The following is a 19,586-nucleotide window of genomic DNA, read 5'->3' on the forward strand; positions in this document are numbered from 1 at the left end:
TAAAAAGTAAAAAAAGTAAAAGAATTATCCTCTTTAAATCTTAAATTATAAGGCCGGCAAGATATCAACAAGTAAATGAGGAGAGGTGGAATTTCCCAATTCTTCAAAATATATTTATACATATGCTTGCAACCGCTGTTGCAGATCTAGAGTTCAGTAGTGAGTTAGGGATCTTAGTTCTGAACAGGATCTGTGCCCTTTCAGCTAAACAAAGCCTACATTTATTCAATCCTTTAACATAGGGTAAGGATTTCTCAACTATTTTCCACTTAATCACATGTGGTGCTTCGTTATCTTTTAAACTCCATGCGTAGCTAGCCAACTTAGTAGCTTTGCTTCTGTCCTTATGCTGGAAGGAGGCTATGTGATTGGCATAGCAACTTTTAAACTCTCAACATAGGTCTTCTAATCTGTTCTATTACTATTTAGTGTTGCAGTATCCTCTGCCTCATATATGATAGATTTAATCATACATCATTGGTCAAGTGGACAGGATCCTGGGTTGTGACAGTTACAACTGGTTTTAGGCTCTCGGTACTGACCATGTGTAATGATACTCTTCATTTTGGATCATATAGAAAATGTGGAAGGTTTAAAAACAAAATGAAAACACAAAACCTAAAATGTAAAAAGTAAAAAGGTAAAAGAGTTTCCCCCTTAAGCCTTAAATCATAAGGGCTAGAAAGATATCTTGTTGAATTCTCTATCACTGAACAGTACATTATATATATTTAAATATATATGAATAATAACAATAAATGAAGCAATGTGTTTTGCTCTATTTATTGTTATTATTCATATCTACTCAAAATGCATCACTTTAACTTGGTATCTCTACCTATAAAACGGATGTGGTATCCTGGTTTTTTTGTGTGATTTTTGCTACCCATGGTAACTATTAACATATTTACATTGTCAAGGTTTTCTTAAACTGAGATAATATTAATATGTATATATATATTTAAATATATATATACATAGACATATAGACATATATATACATATATATATATATATATATATATATATATATATATATATATATATATATATATATATATATACCGGAGTAAGCACATAAATGTGCAACAAGGTGGAAAAAAAGAGTACTCGAATACCAGAGGTAGAGTAATATGCTTTATTTAAAAGCAGCAGAAATATAACAAAAGACTGTTACTCGGAGTAACTAAACTGTCCAATGAATGGGAACGTGAAATTCCAAGTAACAGTTTTTTGCTATATTTCTGCTGCTTTTAAATATACACACATATATATATATACATACACATATATATACCTACACATATATATACATACACACATACACACACACATACAGAGTGTGTAAAGTATTTGAGGACATATCTTTTTGGGGTCATTGCTGCATTTTTTACTAACTCTGTATAATCTTTATTTCAAAAAATAATAATGGCAGAGCCTCACTCAGTTTAGTCAAGAAATGAAGGGTCATGCTCTTATTGGGGTTATAAAGGCTGAACATAGTGATTTAGAAACATCTCGATTGTTAAAAGTTGCCAGATCTTTCTTCTACATAGTTTGTAAGGAGTTAGAGACTGAAGATGGAAACATATTACCAATATCAAAACATAAAAAGTATCCTAAATGCTGTGAAATCATCAGAACACCTGAATTTATCCAACAAGTTCAACAGACCATTGATTACAATCCCAGAAAGTCTATGAGGTCAACTGCAAAAGATCTCCAGGTGTCAGAAGGAAAAGTCAGAAATGTTGTCCATGAAGATATCAGATATAAGTCTTATATGATGAGGAAAGGTCAGTTTGTCAGAAAAAGCAAAAGAAAGCCACTACATCAGATCTAAAAGCTTCTTAAACAAACTGAAGAATGCAGCAGCAGATTTGATTTGGTTTTTCTCAAACAAGAAAAACTTCGACCAAGATCAAAAAGTTAACAGAAGAAATGACAGATGGTTATGTGCAGACCCTTCTGAAGTTCCAAGTGTTATGCATACAAAATTTTCTGCAACTGTCATGGTTTTAGGGGTTGTCAGCAATGAAGGACATGTGATGCCTCCTTACTTCTTTCCACAAGGCCTTAGAGTTAACTCTGTCACCTATATTGAGGTCCTGGAAACAATTGTTAAACTCTAGATAGAGCGTGTATGCAATGGAAGGCCATATGTGTTTCAGTAAGACTCTGCACTATCACACATGGCTTTAGTAACACAGGAATGGATGGCTGAAAATTTTCATGATCACATAACCCCTAACATTTGGTCTTCTAATTCCCAAGATCTCAATCCATTGGACTATTACATGTGGAGCACTTTTGAGAGAGAAGTCAATGAACACGCTCATAACACCAAAGATTCTTTGAAAGCTGCCATAGTCAGAGTAATGTCCAAAATGAACCAGGGACCATTTGATTCAAGCATGTGGATGATTTAGATCTTGTATAGAAGCAGTTGTTGAAACTGAAGTTGGCTTTATTGAATGACATTATAGAAAAGAAGGTTTATTTTTATCCTCATAACATTTTTTTTTATAAAGTTATTATGTGTTATTATATATCCCTTTTTTATAGCCATAAATTTGTTCTCAAATATCTTACTCACCGTGTACATACACACGCGCGCGCGCGCACACACACACACACACATACATATATATTCATATACATATATATATACACATATATTCATACATGTGTTTGTGTGTGTGTGTTTCAAATACTCTATATCTCTCAGACCAAATTTCCAAAGAATGTCCCAGCAAAAATAAATAGAAATGCTAACCCTACACCTTCTTTATAACTGAGCACTGATACTGGCGATTCATTGGAATGCTGTAACTCTATGAGTTTCTGGCAGCACACAAGAAAGTGGGCTAAATCAGGAATCATCAAACCAATGTTTCGTAGGTTTTGGAATGCTTTTCCTTGTACAAAAAAGACTTGAATAATAAACTGGTCAGCTCCATTAACCAAAATATGTATTGAGGAAATGCATAGGATGAAAAATATCTTCTTGAAGGTGATAGGGTTGTGAGAATCACACATATTCAGAACAAAACCAGAAACAATTAATTCCGTAATTATGAAGTAGGTATGGTGGGTGAAGTATAAGTAGAAGCCCTCGTTGATGTAGCTGAATAAAGACCACCATGAATAATAATGAGGATAGATGTTTATGACAAACAAACTGAGCATCACCCAGCGGACATGCAATCGTGGAAATAGTAAGTTGCATATGTATTTTACACTTTCATATGATATTAACACAAAGAATAAGGTGATAATCCAAACTGCATATGTCTGTAGGGTGGAATTGAAGTAGATGTGCTTGTATCTGATATTCTTGTGGTCTTCATAGCTACCTAGAGGAGAGGGAAAAGAAAAGGAATTAATAATAAAGATGAAGATTAAAGAAATATTTTAATTCCATTTATCAGCAATATTTAGTTAAACATGTACAATGAGGAAGGCACAAAATACTCACATTGTATATTCTACTGATATTGGGAAAATGAAGGGAAGAAAGACAGTAGAAAATGAAAGAAGGAAGAGGACGAATAAGTAAAAAAACATTGATGTACATACCACGGAAGACAGTATCAAAACAGGAACAAGTGCAGGTAGAACGGTTAACAGGAATTTTGTTTGGTACCCAGATTAATTTGTGGTAAATGGCTGTGGAATATTAAGGTAGTTAAGATGGTGAATGATTCAGTTGTGTTGCATGGAAGAATGGCAAAAATGGTTCTTGGTATACTAAAATTATCACCTCTAAAAGAGATATCAGAATTACCAAATGGCTTTTAAGACCAGCTCCATATGAGACAGGGATAATCTTAAGAATCAAGAATTTTCCAAAGTTGACATGTCATTAGGAAAAAAGACAAACTCATTGTCAGGATATAAAAGGACAATGGTAGAAATGTGTTTCTGCCTCAATATGCCTCATCAGCACAACAGTTACCATAATCTGTCTCCAGCAGCCAAGGGACATTGACATATACTAAAGAATAGAACACATTTATGGCTTAGGCAATTTGCCGTAAAACCAGGACATATTTAAAACCATAGTAACTGTAGGACATACGTAAAAATATCAAGGAAAATTGTAACACAAACTTTCATTTAACAGACATAGCATCAGATTTTGTAAAATGTCAGAAAAGATTGTAACACTATGTGTGATGTAACATCAAAAAATTTGCAGCACCATGTCTCACGTCACATCAGGTCATATGCAATGGTATAGTATAATAGTAACACCAAGGTACATTTAAAACAACAGGACTTGGAAAATACTAAAACTAAGTTAACAGCAGGCCTTGTGCAAGACTGAGACAAACGAAGCACCATTTGTGTATATGATTAAGACATGTAAAACATGAGTTAAGTTAAAGATCTTCTCCCAGTCGACTGTGGTACTGTGGTTTATTCTTAGCTAAGTATGTCTCCTGCAGTTGTCTCACTAGGAGGAGGGCATTGACGATATTGTTTCCATGCACAAACGAACTCAAACTGCATTCCATTTTGCCTGTTTTTCTCCCTAATAAGTTGTACTGTAACTCTTCCAGTAACTTTTGAATCATTATATAATGCCTCTGTAACTTCTGCTCTGGAGATGCATTTTCTTTGCCCTTTTGGTGGTCGTTAATGATACTGCTACCCTTTCTCTGTATTACCCAACTAACGATGCATATGATTATTGTGTAATCTGCCTGGCCAGTATTTTCAGTGTCTTAGTGACTCTACTCGACAGTCCAACTGTTGCATGGAAATCAATTGTAAACAAGGAATGGTGGAAATATCTAGTACAGAACATCAATGATTTAATCAGAAATACAAATGAAGAAAAGAGAAAATTGATCAAACTAATGGCATGTTTTAGTCTTTCTCAGTTAAGCTTACACTACACTGTACTTGCAAAAATAACGTACAGAGAATCAATAAGTAGGATTACAGTATTGTAATGTGTGTAATGTTTAAACAAATTTGTTCAAACTAGTGGGACCCGTGAATATTTCATGGAATTAATAGTAAACTTATTGGGTTATTTCTGAAAACTTTATCCAAAAAACCTGAAAACATATCCTGTGTTGTGTCTGTATCAAAAGATAGTCGTTCATCTGCTAATCATTGGAAAGTGAAGGCAATTGGATGATTATTTAATGCACTTTATATGTACACTATATATATTTATACACAATTTTATAGACTTAATACACAGCACTCGCCCTCTTTCTCTCTCACTCTTCGCCTTACCCTCTTTTTCTCTCTCCTTTTTCTTTCGCTTTTTGCCTTTCCCTTCAACTAATCATGTGGAAGTGTTATGGACAGGCTAAGTTATGGAGGAACTAGCAGGATTGTTGCGAAATGTTGCTTAAGGTCAACATTTGAATAAAGAAAAAGAAAATCAATAGGTAAGGAAACACATGTTAAATATGGTGAAATTGATACAGTTGTAAGACTTGAACTTATGACCATGTGATGTGTAGTCCAGCACTTTAACTTTACAGCCATTGTCTCTCATGCCAAACAAATAAATTAGTAAATGAACCGATGAGAAATGTCTCTATGTGATCATTTGACCTGTTGGGTATAATAATCAAATCTCCCTCAAATCAAACCTTATACATACATCAAATATTATACATACATGTCTATCAGTCAGTATGTATGTATGTATAAATGAGCAAATCAAAACCTCAACAGCCAGAAGCAGAAATTTTTCTCATATCACACCCTTATATCTTAAATATACACATACATATATGCTAGAGCTAAATTGCTAGGTCCTATCACTACACAGGAGATAACCTAATATAAATAGCAGCCAAATTCCCAGCCGCTGCCACCACTACCACCACTACCACCACCAAATCATTTCCTAACATGTTAAAAGAAAGAGAAAAGAATCCATTGGACATGATTATGACAGGAACATTTTAGGTCCTACATCTGTTGAATCAAGGTTGAACTAGAGCAGTGACTCTCAACCGGGGTCCGTATGGTCCCTGAGGGTCCATATAAGATTTTTAAGGTACACACAACAAATTGAAGATCCACAATAGTATTTTAAGAGCCCCTAAAAAAGTTTTGCATTAGATGTATTTATTGGTATGTAATTTCAAGAAACAGCTAGGTTTCTCTCACTAACATTTAACATAATTCAACACACACATGTTAATGTGCAAAATACAAATTAGGAATTTTGAAAGAAGTTTCTATAAAACTAGTTTATAAACCTCATATGGTTATGGGGGTCCACCAGAATCAAATAGTAATCAAAGGGTTCCATAGATAAAAGAATGGTTGCGAATCCCTAAACTAGAGGTTATATGGATAAAAAAAAAAATTATAATGATAAAAGCATGTAAATGAATGTACACAAAAAACATATTTGCTTTGAAGTGACTTACCGATTTGTATAAAAGGTAATAGTGCCAGAAATATTAATGCACTTATAAAAGGAAAAGTTTTCTTTCGTACTTCAGTTATGGAACAATCTATGAAGAGATATTTCACATAAACTTGGAGTCGTTGGTTTAAATACCAGGTATACATCTTCTTGTACTTCTGAAATTTAAAGCATGTAAATGTATACATAATATGAATGTAAGACATAAAAGGAAATGAGTCTGGTATGAACATATAAGTTCAAAGCATTTATAAAAGGAAGAGTCTTCTTTTGTGCTTCAGCTATAGAATAATATAGAGTTGTTTCACAACAATATGAAACAACAATCTAGAGTTTTTTCACAAAGACTTGGAGGCATTTGCTTAAAAACCTGATATACATCTCTTGTACTTCTGAAACTTAAAGTATGAGAATTTTTCTTTTACTTGTTTCAGGCATTTGACTGCAGCCATGCTGGAGCACTGCCTTGAAGGGTTTTAGTTGAACAAATTGACCCGAGGACTTATATTTAAGTCTAATGCTTATTCTATCAGTCTCTTTTTCCAAGCCTCTAGGTTATGGGGATGTAAACACACCAACACTGGTTGTCAAGTGGTGGTAAGGGACAAGTACAGACACAATGATACACACACATAAATATATATATCTATATATGATGGGCTTCTTTCAGTTTCTGTCTACCAAATCCACTCATAAGTCTTTAGGCACCTCAAGGCTACAATCGAAAACACTTGCCCAAGGTGACACACGGTGAACCCATAACCACATGGTTGGGAAGGAAACTTTTTTCCACACAGCCACACCAAAGGACATAATAATTAGTAAATAAGTCTGGTATGAGCCTACAAGCTCATTAGACTAGAGATTATTTCAGTTTCCACAACATATCAGCAATGAAGAGTGTCCAGTACTCTCCCACTATTGATTAACCTCCAGCTACCACTTGTATTCATTTTTTGCTGCATGATGTGTTTTTACCCAAGAACAAAATGCACTGCCCAGTCTGAGAATTGAAACTACAAACTTATGAATGTGGGTCCAACACTCCAAACTGTAACACTCTGTGTGAAATGCATGTTAACATGTATGAAATGTATATATCCAAACAGTATGTGAATGTGTGTCAATGCAATTGTCCTTAAGTCAAAGAAATTGTTTATTAGACATTGTACCTGAAATAATAAATTTACAGAGAAATACATTGAATCTCATTCAAGAAATTGGCTGTCAACTGAGTGCTTCATTTCCCAGGCATTACCAGATATCATTTGAGTAAATTTTAAACTTCCAAATCAAGAAGAGAAAGCACTCACACAAACACACAGAACAAGGATTAATGAAAAAATTTAGCCAAAGATATAATGTAAGCAAGGCCGGATTTAAATCAGGGGTGGGGGCACTTCAAATTCAGTGGGCCTCCCTCATACATAAGAATTAAAATCTTGGAAAATTAGCAAATTTAAATCTCAAAACCCATCTATAACAAATGAGTAAAAGAGAGAGAGGGAGACTGAAGCCTCAAAGGAGAGATAAAAAACTTTAATTCCAGTTGCAATGATAATACCAGAAAAATATTATAGGTAAAAGTAGGAAGAAGATTGTCAAATATTTGACACCTTTCTCCACTGTTCTTACTAACCAGCTTATTTGTTTTCTTTATTTGTTTTTTTATTTGATTTTTCTACTCTGTTCTTCCAGCTTCACCACCCATTTCAAATTATATCTCAAGCAAGTTAACTTGAGGTTCCTTAGCAACAATGTAACCTTCGTATAATTAAGGTACCTTCGGCACGATGAGTAGTTAGCTGTGTACCCTTTGTTGAGTAATTATTACATCAGAAGATCCATTACCTAGGAAACATATGCAGCCTGAATTTTACCTATTCCACTCCCTCATTTTCGAATTTTTATTCACATTCATAGTGACTCAATTTGCTAACTGTGAGCTACAAAAATGTTTTTCTCAGTTTATCAAACTTCAATATATATATTGAAGGAAGACAGAGTAGTGACAAAGGATATTTGGATGCTGGGTCTCACAGAGGAAATAACAAGGGATCAGGAGATGTGGCAATTGCTGTACTTGATAAGACATATCAAGCTAAGTAAAATCGCTATCTTCCACACATACAGGCTTCTCCTTTCAGGTGTTGGTACCACTTAAAAAGCACTCACGCTGGTGCTGTGTGAATGCACCTGTACTGGTGGCATGTAAAAAGCACCTAGCATACTCTGTTAAGTGGTTGTCATTAGGAAGGGCATCCAGCCATAGAAACCATGCCTCAACAAACAGTTGGAGTCTGGACAGCTCCCTGCTAGTCAGCTCCATGTCAAACCATGCCAGCATGGAGAGTGGACGTTAAACAGTGATGATGATGATGATGATGATGGACACTCCCATCAAAGATGACGTATGAGCATTCTGCTTTCACCAAACAATCTGCACAAAGAATTTGTTTATAGTGATCAAATGTTCGTTCTGCACATTAGCTCACCCTCTCCATCAAATCGACGTTGTCTGAACAGGTGCACGGTGTGTCATGCATCAAGTGTCAAAATGATCACCGAACAGCATGAAACGAAGAGCTTTTCTCAAGAACACAATGCACCCCTGGGTCTAGGAATTGAAACTACCTTCACTGGATTGTAAGTGCAACACCCTAACCATTGTAGTACAAAAAGAAAAGGAAAATAGAGCTTCTAACAACGCAAAAAATTTTACAACAGTTTCTCTCTCACTCTCTTACTGTCTCATTCTTTCTCTCTCTCTCTCTCTACACACACATATGTATATATTAAGAGAGAAAGGGAGGAGATAGAAAGGAAATGAGAGAGGGAGTGAGATAGATAGATAAATAGAGAGAGAGAGAGAGAGAGAGAGAGAAAGAGAGAGAGAGAGAGAGCTATTCTACTGTTAGACAACAGAAATGTTATTGGTTAAAATAGTAGCAGTATTTTACAAAACTTACTTGTTGAAGTGTCCCAATAATAAATGTATGTATTTGTGCATAAAAGTGACCTAGTTGAATGACTAGTCAGATCAATAACTATGAAATAGATAACCAATGACAGCCTTCAGATATCACATTATATATGTGTAAGGGACGACCGTGCGAACTCATAAAAGGAGAAATGGTGACGAATGGAAAAACAGAGGACTCCTTTTATTTAAACGCGTCACACGGTCGAACACAAAATAATATATATCAATAATGATGATATACAAGATATGTTATGCGACGATAACATAGATGACCAGTAATGAAAGACCACAACCGTATTAGATGAATAACAGAGATATTTATTGTGGCGTTAAAGTGTATGTCTGTGTGAGAGTGTGAATGCGACATATAAGAACATAATCAAAGACAGGCCGTCGTACAAAGAAAAGTGTGTATGTGAGTGATACATGTGTGTATGAGTGTTTACAGCAAATAGAAAGAGTCAATAACACGTGAGCAATTATACCAGATCTTTAGTACACTATAGGAAAAGTTCTGTATGTGAAAGTGAGTTGGCTGAGTGTGGCAGAGCTGATCACTAGTTGTGATGTCGTGGCATCGATGCCGGGCCGTGATTCTTGTTATACAGATGTTCGTCGCTGGCTGAGAATTTCTTGTCTGTTTAAGAACTCTTGTCTGTTTATTTATCGTGGTGAAGCTGAGTCACCTAACAGAATCGAAGAGAGAGATGTGCCGCGGTAGTTTGGTGTGGTGTACATAGTAAGTCGTGTTGACGCTGGTGGTGTAGACGCTGCTTGGTAGTAGTCGTAGAAACATGTTGCTGATGTGGCGACGGCGGTGGTCATCGTGGCTGGACGAAGCTGCTGAAGTGGTCGCTGGCTGCTGCTGCTGTCGTGTGTGGTACACGGAACAGTCTCTGAGAGAAACTGGACCGAGACAAATTTGTGGGGTATGAGTTGATCTATATATAGCGTTAAGAGGGCTCCAAATGCGGGTAAAGTGTATGTATGCATATGTATACGGGTAAAGGAACGGGTAATATAGTATAGTAAAGAGAAATAAACAAAATAATTAATTAATCTAGTGGAAATCCACAGGAGAGCAATAAAAATAGAAAATTAAGGAGTTATCTCCCCTATAATAACAAAGACGAAATCTAACGAGATTCTAAGGATTTAATAATAGTTATGTATGTGTTTTTTCGTGTTTTGTTCGAATGGTAACCACTCCTGAAGAAGTGCCAAATGTCTAAATCCAATGGACCAGTCACTGGATAAGTTTGGCACAGAAATGTTAACATAGAGTGGTGAATAAATCGATATATCGAGTTTGAAGTCTCTGTCTCTTTTGAATATGAAAATTTAAAACTTTAAAAACCTTATAATATAAATATAAACTGTGAGAACGACCCTTAAGGAATCTAGTTAATGATCCCCTAAGGTAAGTTCTTATGCTATATTGGTAACGGTTGCTACATCCTCTGGAAAAATTATTATAATATATATATATCATCATCATCATCATCATCGTTTAACGTCCGCTTTCCATGCTAGCATGGGTTGGACGATTTGACTGAGGACTGGTGAAACCGGATGGCAACACCAGGCTCCAATCTAATTTGGCAGAGTTTCTACAGCTGGATGCCCTTCCTAACGCCAACCACTCAGAAAGTGTAGTGGGTGCTTTTACGTGTCGTATCATCATCATCATTATCATCATCATCAACGTCATCATTTAACATCTTTTTCGATGCTGGCATGAGTTGAACTGTTTGAAAGGAGCTGGCCAGACAAAAGTCTGCACCAAGCTTTAGTGTCTGTTTTGGCAGGGTTTTTAAGTCTGGACGCCCTTCCAAATGCCAACAACTTTACAGTGTGAAATGGATGCTTTTTATGTGGCATCATTACTGGCAGGGTCAGCGAGTAACTTTCAAGAGAAAGATCCTTTGAGAGGGGAGGGGGTCTTGGGAGGATGTGATCTTGTGCATCAACAGCCAAGGCATTCCTAGTCCACCCTTTAACGGTTTCTGGCAGCAAACAGAGCGCCTCACAAGTGGCGTTTTCCCTTTCCACAAAAAGCGGAACAGGATCCGTTCCATCGGTTAGGCGGTAGGTTATTACAGAGGCTATAAACACCTGTGCCACCTCCGCCCTTCCCAACAAGGATAACGTCCTCCCGGACCACTTCCGGGCTATGTCCGTCACCTTGTTCGCCACCTCGTGCAAGTTCTTCTCTACTTGGAGATCCAGTCCAAACCAGATCCTGAGCATTTTAACCGGGCCCTCCGTCCAACATCCGACGACGCTGTTGGGAAGCATCGACTTGCCCCTCCAGGTGCCGAGTTGCAAGCCGACAGACTTTTCCTGGTTAATTTTAGCTCCCGCCACCGTCTCGTATCCTTTGATGGCGTTTTCTACACAAGGTAGCTGCCCTTCGTCAGACACGATGATGGTGACATCATCCGCATATGCCGTAACACTCCTTCTGTAACATAGATCACGCGGGTCTGCCCCCAAGTTTCCCAGTCTCCGCAGCAGTGGCTCAATCGCCAATACATACAGTAACGGCGATAGGGGACAACCCTGGCGAACCGAACGCTCGATCGCGAATGGGTTCAAAAGAAACCCATTCACCCGGACCACGGATTCGATATCAGTATACATTGCTTGAATCCAACCTCGGAAGGTCGGGCCCATACCTGCCGCCCGAAGGACCGCCGCCAAATACTCATGGTCAACCCTATCAAAAGCCTTAGACTGGTCTAAATTCACCAGTGCCCCGCCTTTGCCAGGAATTTTACCAACCCGCTCTATGGTGTAGCGAATGAGGTGAAGGTTGTCATGTATCGTCCTTCTTGGGATGACACATGTCTGTGCCTCTCCCACCAGGTCGCCTACGACAACCCTCACTCTCTTCGCTAGCACCTTGGCCAAAATCTTTAACTCTGTGTTAAGCAGAGTTATGGGCCTGAAATTATTAATAATGTCCCCCTTGCTCGGGTCCTTCCTGATCAGCGTCACCACTCCTCGGCTCACAGCTTTGGGAATTCTCCCATTCTGCTGCCAATTCGCGTAAACGCTGGCCAATATGTTCCCGAACAAGTCTGGCATGCTACTGTAGAATTCATAGGAAAGACCATCCAGTCCCGGCGACTTTTCCCTGGGGCACTCGGACAGTACCTCTATGACCTCTTCAGCTGTGATCGGCCCTTCACAGCGCTCAGCATCATGAGCCGAGAGACGCGGGTCGCCGTACAGGAAGCGCCATAAGGCGTCCCCACGGTCCAGCATCCCGCTCCTCCCGAACAAAGTGACAAAGTGCTCGTGGAAGGCCTCACATATCTCCTCATGTCCTTGGATCTCCTGTCCAAGCTCATTTACCACAGACCTAATCGTGGCCTTCACACCACGACGGGTTTCTTCCGAGCGGGACCATCTGGCAACATTGATACCTTCACGACCCATTGCACGACACTTAGCCCGAACTCTGCATCCTTCGTGTTTGGCATTGAGGTGTCGGTCTAGTGCCGATCTCGCCGCCGAAACTTGTGAAGCAGAGTCCATTCTCAATGCCTCTTCTAGTGCCTCAATTAGATCCCGTTCTACTCTAGACTGTTCTAAACTTAGCTGTTTACTATATCTAATGACTCAAGTCGAATGGCTCTTTTGAGGGCACTCCACCACCGGTTGTTAATCACAGGGCCGGATAGTGCCCTCTTTACTAACACCTTAATCTGACTACGGTACGTTTCACAATTAAAGTCTTGTTCAGCTTCCAATAGCCAGATCCCTGACTATGGACCTTATCTATATGTACCGTACATGTCACTAATTTGTGATCCGTGTCGGGTACATAGGTAAATTGTGGACAGTTTAAACTATCCTTATCTCTATCACTTACAATAATCCTATCTATATACGATCTGATCGATCCGTCGTAATTTGTCCATGTCCACATTGACACGCTCGGATTACTAGATCGAAATCGATCTACCAGCCTATATCGCTTCAGTAGATCTACGAGGCATGAGTCATTTTTCCTAGCGTTAGAGCCGACGCTATCCAGAATAGCGTTAAAATCACCTAACACAACTACTGTCTTAGATGTCACAAGAAAATTCTCCAGGCGTCGAAAGAAGCCATCTCGTTTGCTTGGTGTCCCAGGCGCGTAGATGCCAACCAACCTGAAGGCCACTAATTGTCAGATCCAGAACGACCGACTCGCCTTCTGGGTCCATGAAGATTGTACGTGTCTGCATGACCAGACTTTTCCGGAGCAAAATCACTACGCCTCTACTCCCTCCCTCCCGGCTAGGGGACATGATTTTGTCGTAGCCGTTTAGGAGGGGTGTGAAGTCCCGTAGTTTGTCCAGCCTGGTCTCTGTAGTGACCATAACATCAATTTTGTGTGCTCTGAGGTCGTCGAAGAGGCACACCTGCTTCTTCTTCGACCCCAGGCCACGGACATTCAAACAAGCAATACTTAGCATAGCCATATCGAAAAAGGAAAGAGGGTTGCACTTTCGTTCGTTTCGAGTGGATTTCCTTTTCGCCTTCTTCCATTTGGCCACTGTCTTTGACGAAGGGTTCAACCGGCAGGTCAAACATCTCTGTAGGGTTTTGTACTATCCGAATATCTTCCGGATGACATTTCCTTAAATCGTAGTACAGTTTCTCTGGTACTTTGGCTGTTGTGATGGCCTTTTTGGTGTCGTTTACAAAGTACACATTTGACTCTAGACGGGGTTTAATAACCCCGTCTAGATATTTGTTCTTCGTTCTGTATTGTATCAAGATCTTTTTGTCTTTTTTTAAGTCTATTAATCCTTTATATGGGTTTGTTGATCTTTTTCTCTCCATTTTGTTTTTCGGGGCCTGCTCAGAGGTGGGGGGGGGCAGTCCTTCCTCTTACTTCTTCTTCTTGCCACCTCCTTGAACCCTCTCTCACTTGTTTCGCTTGCTGGCGTCTCTTTTGCTGAAGCTGCTTTCTTGTTCGTGGGTGCCTCCTCCACATTACTCTGAGGGGCATTGTTTTCAGAGGTTGTCGCCGACCTCGTGCCAGCCTCCGTGGCCAATGGTGCCACTTCTGTGATTGATGGCTGAATATAGGCCTCCTTGGCCTTCGATATTGTTGGCCTGTTGTTTGAGGTGGACGCCGGCTTCGTAACGACCTCCATGGTTGTCGGCGCCGCCTCTATCGTTACTGGCTGGATCACTTGTTGGTTCTTGTTGGCTACTGTTTTTAGAACGGCCTCTGAGGCCATCGGTGCCTTCTCACTGGTGGTCGGTTGCATATTGGCCTCCCCTGCCGCTGTTGACACATGTTGGGTTATCGACCTCTTATTCTTAGAAGCGTCAGCCGCCGACTGAGTGACTGTCACCTTGGCCGCCGATGCTGCCACTGTGGTCACTGGCTGTGTGCCTGCCTCTTCGACCTGTCGTTCCACTTCTATATTTAGTTCCTTCTATTTCGGGCATTTGGACCTCAGGTGCCCCTTCTTTCCGCGATGGAAGCACCTGAGTTTACGTCCTTCAACGTGAATTGGGATGATTTTATCGTTAATATTTATGGTCTCGGGTAGTTCTTCTCGGTGGAGGCTGGAAGCCTGCACCAATATCTCAAGGGACTGCCCTTTCCAGTTCGTTGGGCCATCCCTCGTTACTTGGATTATGTTTATTTTATCCTCTCTCTTGTATAGTAGTGTAGCCATAATACAGTCTACATCTACCTCTGGTGGTATATGTTGAATCTTTATCCTGGACGTCCTCCGTCCCAGATAAAGTGGTAACAACATTATTTTGCCACTTGTTACGGTTTGGGTTGAGAGATTCCTTGCTCTCTCGCTGGATTCGAACCTGGCTTCCACTGTTGCGTATTTTTTGCCACGGGCCAAATACTTCACTTCATTCATAATATGCCCGAGGCACTTTTCCACTGTACTCTCTTCCAAAAATTCAAATGATTTCATCTCAGTGTTATATGTTTTATACACAATCGTGCGTTCCTTAATATTGTTAATCACCTCGCTGGGAGACGAAACCTTACTCTCTCCATTTTCCGATATTATTTCGAAATACTTTTTTATTGTATCCATATTTACGACAATATGTTCTTGTCCGCCTACAGCGGCGGCAAAATTCTTTTTTTTTTTAAGCAGTTTCTTCTGACGAAGGCATTTTTTTTTTAAGCAATTTCTTCTGTCGAAGACATATTTTGCATCAACGCAAAAATTAAACAAATATATTTGTTTCAAAAGCACAGTTCAAAGTTCAAAATTGTAATAATTGTATATATTTCCTTCCCCCGCGAGGGGGGGGGGGGTCACAGTATACAACTAAATATCAGACAATATTTTTTAAAACAACGTTTCCCTTACGCGAAACCAACAAACGTAATGAACAACAATATCAATAGCACAACAAAAATTATAGTAGTCAACACAGATTAACTCACGCAAGACTGAGGTCTGGAAACAAAGTTTTTTTCTTTATTAACCATAAAGGTTATATATAGATGGGACAAAACAATGGACGTTGGACAGACATACACAAATCTTGCAAAACTTTGGTTTAAAAATTTACAATTATACACTTTTAAAGTTAAGAATTAAAATGAAAATGATTAAAATGAAATAGGTAAAAATGTTTTGTTAAAGACAGATTTGTCAAAAATAATTTCGGTTACGAAAGATGACGCACGTAATAGGGAAGAGAGGAATGTCTATTTTGTAAAGCAATTTACAGAAGCTGTTGGTCATCCAGTTGTTTCTTTCTATTTTACACGAGGAAGTTCTGTGTGGAAAATAATGCTTCAAATATTTCGATGTAATGACATGTGACAAAGACGAAAATATTAATTTTTAACTGAAGTGAAAACCATTCACAGTGGTTTACTAATCAACAATAATGTGTGGTGGTTGGTTCTTGTCGAATATTTAAGTTATATGAAACTATTTATAGGCATGAAAAGCTTGAAGCATGATATTCTTCAGTTAAATTATTTTTCTTGGTTCAGTAAATTTAGGATTGTGAAAAATTCTCAGATCTAAATGATATAAAAACAAACAAGACAAACAAAATAAGTAATTGCTGATAATGACTGCTAAAAAAGTATGTATGCATATATGTTTATGAATAAATTTATATCTATATTTACCTTTCATGTCTACATCCATGCATCCATCCATGAATCCATTCACTAAACCCCCTCTCTCTTTCTCTCTTTCTTTCTCTTTCTCATTTTCTCTCTCTCTCTCTCTCTCTCTTTCCCCTAATCATGTTATATTTTATGTTCTGTCTTACCCTTCTACTATTAGATTTTGAGCACAGTAGCTGTCTTATGCATCAGAGCTTTGCTTTCCACCAGCTTTCTCTTTAGTTGTTGGATGTAGGGTCAGCAATAAGAATGTCGGTGTTATGTTTCCCTCGGGTGACTCGTAGAGATAACATAACGAGTTATACAATTTAATTATTACATTTATTGTTCAATTACATACAAAGGACGCACTCACCCAATGTTCGTTATGAATAAACAAAAGTCATGTCCGCCATATATATATCAATGACATTTTACTACGACAGTCCCACAAGACAACAACAATGAAACAATGAACTCAGACGAACCACATGACACACGGAACGTCAGACGAATTACATATCTAACAGTCCATATAACACCTCCCCACTGAAATTGATGCTACACAAGAAGTATCAACAGCAAAGTCTCTCTTGGGTTTTACGGGTTCTCTTGGACCGTCTTGGGTTGTCTGGTCCATACTCTGGAACGGGTAACATGGTCTTGGGTCTGGTTTGTCTTTGTGTTAGTGGCACAGTTTCCGAGATCTCCATCGGGTGATCTGTTGCAAATTCAAATACAGTGTTTTCTGCATCACCAGGTTCATTGTCTTCCTCAGTTGTGTACCGCGGTCGCAGCTGTTCCCAGTGTCGTCTCCACATCGGGCCATGAGGTATGACCTTCACGTTAAAGCAGCGAGTACCCAATGACTTCTTAATGATTGCTGGTACCCATCGGGGATCTTTGTCTCTGCGAGGTCCATAGTATAGTGCATACACAGGATCTCCGGCCTTGTACTGCCTGGTAACTTTAGCGACATCAGCCGAGCTTGGAGTCACCTGAGACTTATGTGCTTCCTTAGACTGTTTGCCTTGAGCAATGTGTACTGGCGATGGCAGCAGAGAATCAATCCTTGTTCGTATCTGCCGGTGATTCAAAAGTTCACTTGGAGAGAATCCACAGGATGTCGGTGTTCTCCGGTACTGCATCAAGAATTCTTGAAGTGCTCGTGTCGGCGGAAGAGAAGACTTCCTCAGAGCTTGTTTGAAGGTCTGCACCAAACGTTCCGCTGCTCCGTTGGTAGCTGGGTGGTAAGGTGCACCTGTCAGGTGTGTGATCCCGCGTTCTTTGCACCAGCTCTGGAACTCCTCAGACGTAAAAGTTGGTGCGTTATCGGTGACCAGTGTGTGAGGAAATCCGAAGTGCGCAAAGTCTTCCTCAAGCAGATTCAAAGTGGCTTTGGAGGACGTGGAGGAAGTGGGATGAATGCATGGGTACTTGGAATAAGCATCTGTGATCACCAGCCAATCTCTACCCATAAAATTTATTGCATGGTCCAGATGTAAGCGGCTCCACGGCTTTTCTGGTAACATCCATGGGTGAACTGGAGGCTTAGATGGCTGCCTTTGATGTTCGTTACATGAATCACATCGTCGACTGGCTATCTCTATAGCAGCATCGATACCAGGCCAATATACAGCAGTTCTTGCTAGCTGTTTCATGCGTTCCATGCCAAAGTGTCCGAGATGCAGAAGATTGAGGATCTTTGGCTGCAAGCTATGTGGAATCACAACTCTAGATCCATGTATAAGGCATCCATGACAGATACTAAGTGAGTTTGATAACTTACGGAACTTGTTGACTTCGTCATTGATCTCCATGTTCTTTGGTGGCCAGCCTTCACGGACGTAGCGCATCACTGTAGATATCACTGGATCTTTCCCTGACTCTTGACGGAGGACGTTAGCATCCACAGGTTGGACTTGAATACTAAGAGCTTTGATGGCACACACCATGTCTATGTCTTCACCATTTTCCTTTCTGTCAAAGTCGTTGTCATCACCGAATGGCAAGCGACTGAGGGCATCAGCATTGCCATGATCTGCTGATTTCCGATATTCAATGGTGTAGTCAAACTGGTTCAGCCACAGGGCCCATCGTGCTAGTCTGTTAGCAGCGAGAAGTGGCGTCCCTTTCCTCGGACTGAATAGTGATGTCAGTGGCTTGTGGTCAGTCACGAGTACGAATTTACGACCGTACAAATATTGGTAAAACTTCTGCAAGCCAAATATGATAGCTAGGGCTTCCTTTTGAATTTGACTGTAGTTACGCTGTGCAGAAGTGAGAGTCTTGGACATATTGGATATTGGGCGCTCGCTTCCATCAGGATAGCGGTGAAACAGGACTGCTCCAATACCAACGTTTGATGCGTCACAAGCCAGTCCCAAAGTTTTGTTTGGATCGAAGTGTATCAGAACTTGACTTGATGAAAGTACATTTTTCAAGTGATCAAAAGCTGACTGTTCCTCATCTCCCCACTTCCAAATAGTTGACTTTTTTGTAAGGCAATAGAGTGGCTCTGCTATACTGGCTAGGTTTGGGATAAACTTTCCATAAAACTGAACTGAACCTAGGAAAGATTTCAAGCTTGATTCGTTCGTTGGAGATGGCATCTTTAAGACTGCTTCGACTTTGGATCCCTTAGTGATCCCTTCAGCCGACAAAATGTGTCCAAGGTATTCTACACTGGGTAGTGCAAACTGGCACTTTTCACGGCGACATCTGAGTCCATTGTCGCTTAGACGTGTGAGCAGACACTTTAGGTTGTTTAAGTGACTGTTTGCATCTTTCCCACTGACGAGCATGTCATCCTGGAAGACGGCCACTCCAGGTAGATCATGGGTCAGGTTTTCCATGATCTCCTGAAAGTAACCAGGTGCTGACTTGATTCCGAAAGGGAGTCGTTGTTGCAGGAGTACTCCACGGTGAGTGCTGAGTACGAGTCTGCGTTGACTTTCTGGAGCCAGTTTGATCTGATTATAGGCATCAGCAAGGTCTATCTTTGTATATCTGAATCCACCTCCGAGTTTCTGCATCAGTTCAGCAGGGAGTGGCATTGGATGACGGTGATCAGCAAGTTG

General features: G+C 39.7%; 1 protein-coding gene across 3 annotated transcripts in view; it reads right to left on the minus strand.

Moving 5' to 3' along the window:
* The window catches only part of LOC106879219 (uncharacterized), a 19,218-nt gene extending 2,286 nt beyond the window's left edge, over positions 1-16,932 (minus strand). Inside the window, exons 1-4 of one of the 3 annotated variants that reach the window (XM_052974829.2) lie at positions 16,674-16,932; positions 6,411-6,567; positions 3,580-3,669; positions 1-3,356 (exon numbers count right to left, since the gene is read on the minus strand). The exon at positions 1-3,356 is cut by the window's left edge and continues 2,286 nt beyond it. In XM_052974829.2, coding sequence (XP_052830789.1) covers positions 2,725-3,356; positions 3,580-3,669; positions 6,411-6,555 — 867 coding nt within the window. In that variant the 5' untranslated portion in view covers positions 6,556-6,567; positions 16,674-16,932 and the 3' untranslated portion in view covers positions 1-2,724. Of the gene's footprint in view, positions 3,357-3,579; positions 3,670-6,410; positions 6,568-9,378; positions 9,519-16,527; positions 16,610-16,673 lie in introns of those variants that run through there. The other 2 variants (XM_052974830.2, XM_014928697.3) reach the window with 2 other exon arrangements.
* Between the last annotated feature and the right edge of the window lie 2,654 nt (positions 16,933-19,586).

This window comes from Octopus bimaculoides, chromosome 19 (genome assembly GCF_046866305.1).
Source record: "Octopus bimaculoides isolate indiv1 chromosome 19, ASM4686630v1, whole genome shotgun sequence".
In the NCBI taxonomy this organism is placed as follows: Eukaryota; Metazoa; Mollusca; class Cephalopoda; order Octopoda; family Octopodidae; genus Octopus; species Octopus bimaculoides.